Source organism: Schistocerca nitens, chromosome 9, assembly GCF_023898315.1.
Source record: "Schistocerca nitens isolate TAMUIC-IGC-003100 chromosome 9, iqSchNite1.1, whole genome shotgun sequence".
NCBI classification, from domain to species: domain Eukaryota; kingdom Metazoa; phylum Arthropoda; class Insecta; order Orthoptera; family Acrididae; genus Schistocerca; species Schistocerca nitens.
The window spans coordinates 254,012,693-254,018,813 of NC_064622.1; the positions used below are offsets into that span (position 1 = coordinate 254,012,693).

The 6,121-nt window shown below is 42.4% G+C and overlaps 1 protein-coding gene across 1 annotated transcript in view; it reads right to left on the reverse strand.

The window, feature by feature from the left end:
- Positions 1-5,836, reverse strand: part of LOC126203302 (pupal cuticle protein 20-like) — a 30,407-nt gene extending 24,571 nt beyond the window's left edge. The window contains exon 1 of the mRNA XM_049937564.1: positions 5,769-5,836. Coding sequence (XP_049793521.1) covers positions 5,769-5,783 — 15 coding nt within the window. The 5' untranslated portion in view covers positions 5,784-5,836. The remainder of the gene's footprint in view (positions 1-5,768) is intronic.
- Positions 5,837-6,121: the final 285 nt, after the last annotated feature.

Consider the following 6,121-nt stretch of genomic DNA (forward strand, 5'->3'; position numbering starts at 1 on the left):
ATGGCGTGGACGGCGTTTCATGCCTGTGGGATCCACCAGTTGCATCAAGTAACACAAACGTCCTCCATCCTTACACCCCCCCCCCCCCCGCTCTCCAAACCTCCCCCCCCCCCCACAGTAACGACCTCTCACTTCGGAATAGCAACGAGAGGAAGGAAATAAAAAAAACTTCGTATCTTAGCCTACAGTGGGGCGTCTATGGGTATGGGACACATGTAGAAGAACTACGACTTCTGTCTCGGGAAAAACGTATGTGAACATACACGTTTTAATCTAACAGACGTCCTTCACATTGATAGCTACAGCTTTCACAAAAACAACAATCTTCGTTGAGGTGTAGAGGAAGAACAAAAGGAGGAATATTTATCATCATAATCAATGCGTAACACCCTTCGTCTGCCCCCTCAACTCAATTGATAATCAGTCGATGCATTAGTGCACGTGCTTTGTAGGCTAACAATTAGTTCCCTCTACTTCCCACTAAATGAAGTTCTATATCAAGAGGCTACCCCCGTGCTAATTACGCAGCTCGGCTAATTCATCCCCTTATCGCACACAATCTACTATTTGTTTCAGTCCTGGTATACGTCTCACATTGAAGAGCAGTGTTCAAGTAGTAGTAGAACAAGGGTCTTGTAAGCAACTTCTTTTGACGGTGGGCTAGCGTTCCTGAGGATTCTTCCAATGAACCTTCGTGTGGCATCTACCTTGTCTGCGAATAGTTTTGCATGACTGTTCGACTTTAAATCGCTCCGTAAGCATACTCCTAGATATTCAGAGGATGCGATTGCTTCCAGTATTCTTTAGCGATTATGTAACCTTACAGTATTGAGTCTTGTTGCAATCATACAATAATTGGCATCAGTTTAGCTACTAAGGCTTCAGCCTGTCAGGATTGTTCTAATTGCTCTGTTAATTTGGTATCTCCATTATGTATGTACCCATTATATTTTAAGCTGTAAGGTTACATATATGAACAGAATAGCCGAATACAGGAATCGAAGCCTGTGATAACTATGCCTTCCATAAGAACAGGGAAGAGCACATAATTAGACCACAGTCAGGTCGCAGTCGAGGCGACTGAAACTGTGTATTAGCTAGAGAGGAAAAACAGCACATCAGACAGATTGGCACTGAAGCATCAGACCATTCAACATTGGTCCGGTCTGACGGATCAAACGCCGAAATACTTAACAATGGTATGGGCGGCGATGTCTACGTGAGGGAATCAGTCAGGATGGGCGGACGGTGATATAAATTCCGATCTAGATGAAAATTCATTATGACACCACAGTCCGTGAACGAAGTAAACAAGGAAGAAAAGCAGTTTACTATATGAAGCTGCATCGTCATTCCGGTGTGATCCTTAAAGGAAATAATAGTGGCCAGACTTCTGCCTACCCCAACATTAAGTGACAGATAGTTTACTGAACAACATAATTCAGAATTCAAAGGCTTAGAAAAGTTGAGGATAATCCTATTCGTCCATCAGCTGTTGCTAAGTTCATAAATTGTGTCAACATAGTCTATGGAGAGCAGCGACCTGATTCTATATTTAGAAAACGAAAAATCAAGATGCCAATAATATTTCTTTATTAACAGGTGGTATCACGAAATACTCGAGCAGCCTCCAGCACCAGCCATAGGGGGCCAAAAACGTTCTGAAGGTGGCTTGTAGATACAACTAAACCTGTTAATAAAGAAATATTATTGCGATCTCGACTGTTCATTTTTATATATTTTGCTAAGTTGTCTGACGGACAAGAGCTACATCGTCACACTCTCAAGCGTTACTCGCTTTGAGCTGGTGATGCACAGTGCTGCAGTGGAGCTTCGATTTTTAGCACCGGTAATCGCAGTTAGAACAGGAGCGTGAAGAGCTACATCCGTGGCTTAAGCGACCTTCACTTCGAAAGTCCTGACTGGAAGGAACTTGACTTCCTTCTGCGTCATTAGCTATCTTTTAGTGAGATGTAACGACGGCAGGCCAGTGAATTATTACACATTAGGTGTCATCATAATTTATTATCATTTGGCATTCTACAGATGGAAGTCTCCAAGTTTTTGGCCATGCTCTCATTGCATCAGATGCCTTTTTCCCATATAACTGTTACATTCCGTCTTAATTCTCTTAAATTAATGAATCAACTTGACGATCTACGTTCAGCCGTTGAAATTCAGTATTCCGAAAATTTGCAGTCAGTATTTATCCCGAAGATCTTCATCGGCCTTTCGGGCGCTATTGCGTTTCAAATTTTCAAGCAGCCGCATCACCATTCTACATAAAGGTGGCGTATATCCATCAAACTCACAAATGTCACAAATGCAATAGTACACTCTACGTTTTACTAATTTTCTTTCCGTTGGCAACAATTTCTTCTTTTACAGTGCTGTCTTCGGACACTTTTTTTTTTTTTGCTCTTATAACAGGAAGCCCTTAAAACAGACTTATGCTCTAGTAGTTAGTTGCTACACAAATACATTTGTACCACCTCAGTTATCCAGCGGTCGTCTCAGTGTCAATTTTCCTAACTCTGTCACGACCAGACAATTTTCGTCTCATTTCTTTCGACACCACGAGGATAGCCAGTGCTCGGAATTATTGGAATTTTCGTTATCAGAATGTGGCTGAAGGGCAAGCAGCTTACGTATACCAACTGTCAGACTTTTACTAACATTCTGACTGACGCTAAATTAAATTAAGTAGAATTAAAATCAAAAGCTTTGCGTCATATTTCTTCGAGGGAGATGGTGAGGCATTGTTCATGGTCATTTCTGTTAATGACGATGTTATGTACGTTATTGGCCCCGACTGGAACATCTCTTTGTAGTGGAACAATCAACTGATATATTTCTACACTATATCGGTTGAATATTAAAAGCCAACTAAATATAATTGAAACTACATGTCGAATGACCCTGCGTGTTTAGATTTTCTGTAAAGCAGGAATACTGAAAACTCATGGGGCATCTAGCCTGCACTCCAATTTAACGTATTTGAGAAGGGAATTACATTTCACGAGCTGAGAAGCAGTTTCGAAGAATAGCAAACTAATTTTAAAACATGCTGAACAAGTAAGTTTCCGTAAAGAAGCCACCAACCAACACAGAACTCTCGTAGCCAGTATTTGACAAATGTCTTACGATATGGGGAAAGACATCAACTTGTGCTCCTCATCTTACCCCTAATAAAAGCAGAAATACTTACAGCTTAGTTACTATAACCTCAACGGTCAACGTGGTCAAAACAATTGGGTCTGAGCACTATGGAACTTAACTTCTGAGGTCATCAGTCCCCTAGAACTTAGAACTACTTAAACCTAACTAACCTAAGGACGTCACACACATCCATGCCCGAGGCAGGATTCGAACCTGCGACCGTAGCAGTCGTGCGGTTCCGGACTGTAGCACGTAGAACCTTTCGGCCACTCAGGCTGGCCAACGTGGTCAGTCCTGTATCATATGAGTACATTTTCCCCCCATCCCCCTCATCCACGCTAGCCTCTGCCATTTTCTTCCACACAAAGCGATACTAACTTTTTAGTGCTTCCTATCATGACGAAATTTTCCCATAGATCGCTTAAAATTCTGTCTCCTTCAGTTCGTTGCTGCCGTAGTCACAATTTAAATATGTTCTTTCCTGTCAAATATAGCTGAAGTTTCATGTATACTCTTATTATGATTACTGTGTTTTAACTGTTCCATTTCCGAAGATTAATATCGATAGACGTATTTTTTCATTGTTAATACTTTTACCGTTTGTGTTACCTAATAATTTCCATTTTATTTCAGTTTTCTAGTAGCTGAATTTGTATAGGATATCTTCTTAGATTTAGATGAAGGGAGGGGAGAGAGAGAGAGATAGACAGAGAGAGCTAGACAGATATATAGATAGATAGAGAGAGAGCTTTTGACTTGATGTTGACGGGGAAAATAAACAAGTAATAAATGAACTTAAATAAATTTCGAAGAATTGATAAATCCGTTAGTGAAACCTTTGAAAGGGTGAGAATTATCTTGTATGTCAGTCAGCTTTTTTTCCATGTTCGGACCTTGAATGTATAGTGGATGAATGAGTGGTTTATCTGAGAATGGTTAAAAATTATCTTGAAAATTGTAGGTACAATGAAATTTAAGATAATATGTAAACCTTCTCGTGAAGGAAATTTTACTGGAACTCCTGTCCATTGTTGATCACTCCGAGGTCACTGAAGAACTTTAACGTTTCAGAAGTGAATACGAAGAAAGTTCCTGTATATGGTTCTTCAGTGGTGTAAGAAAGACGAACCACAGCGAAGATCCTCCACTACAGACTTAACGAAGGTACGAGCGTAGGGAATAGGTTCCCAGTATGTAACTCTAAGACTTCTCACGTAATAGAACGTTGCACTCGACAGCGAGTGTTGACCAGAGACAAGAGTAACGTCAGGGTTGATCTAAGGGAATATAGTAGGGACCCTGTTATTCTCAACATATGTAAATGATCTGAAGGACTAGCAGGGTAGCAATCTACGGCTGTTTCCTGATGATACTGTGGTGTGTGGGAATGAGTCGTCGTTTACTGATTCGAGGAAGAAACAAGATGACTTAGACAGGTATTCTAATTACGTTAAATCTATTCGCAATTGTGAAAATGGACATCTATCAACTGTAGGACTGAATGACGACGCTGAAAATTTGTGCCTGGCCGCGGCTCGACCCCGGATTTCCGACTTATCGCGAGTGGTCGCCTTACCATTTGGCTATCCATGTACGGCTCAGGGCCAGATCCAGATTTCCATATGTCGTCAACCATGCGTCTGCTGCCAGCACTTCTACATCCATTGTTACTCCCGATCAGGTGAGACATTTTATTCGAAACTCGCTTGCCCTGTTTCGGTATTGCAGTGCCTGTGTTATTCTGAATTACGATGCCAAGTTCCTTTGGACATCCATGCATGGACGAGTGTCCAAAGGAACTTTGCATCATAATTCTAACAAAGGTGCTGCAATATCGTATAAACTTGTAGTTGGTGTGATGAATGGCAGTTGCACTAAATATTTGAAAACGATAGTTAGGGCAGATGAGCAGGAAAATCCCATAACGTTAGACTACAGCGTTAGTAGTGTGCTGCTTCACACAATCACGACGATTAAGCATGTAGACGTAATGTTGCAAAGCGATATGAAATGGAAGACCACGTAAGAACGGTCGTAGGTATCAGAAATGATCGACCTTTTTGGAGAATCTTAAAGGGGCGTCGTTTATCTGCAAAGGAAACCGCTTATAGGACATTAGTGCGACCCATTCTTGAGTACTGTCCGATTGTTTGGGATTCCACCAGGTCGGATTAAAGGAAGACATTGAAGGAATTCAGTGGCGTTCTGCTAGATCTTTACCGTTATGTTATGATCAAATAGCAAGTATTACGTAGGTGCTTCGTGAACGCAAATGGGAATCCGTGGAGGGAAGACGACGACGCTCTTCTCACGGAACACTATCGATAGAATTTTAAGAACGCTGTGTACAGCTGCCTGGAGAACGATTCTACTGTCCACAACGTACATCTCACGTAAGGACAGCGAAGACAAGAAGGAACGGAAGCTGTCTGTCGCTCCGTTTGCGAGAGACAAGGAAATTGCTAGCAGTGGTAAAAGATACCCTGCTCCAGGCACCTCACGACGGCTTGTAGAGGTCGTAAATATAGATGAAGATGTAGGAAAGGAATACTTTTGGAGTCTGTGTGCTGGCAGAGAAGAACAGTTCTGTTGCTGCGTTCGGTACTTACCAAGAATCGGACCATTTCCGCGGCGGTGGCTATTGACGTTCACAAGTCAGAGAATTCCACAGGAACTGCCTTCCTCTGGGCTCTCGGGGCTTTATATATCGGTGTTTCGGCTTCCCTCCCCGTGCTAACTGCTTTGTCCTCACGGATACCGCCTCCCCTCTCCCACCCATCCACGGAGTACGCAAGAGCCGCGACTCCATTGCGCGGGGGGTATGACACGCCGGAGACTCAGCGCCTCAGTGTCTGCCTGGCGAACTCCATACGTTGTGATTGTGAATGTGACCCGTGAGTTAATACGTACTGTAAGGCCACCGTTAATACAATATATCCACCAAATTCGGAAGTTACTGGCT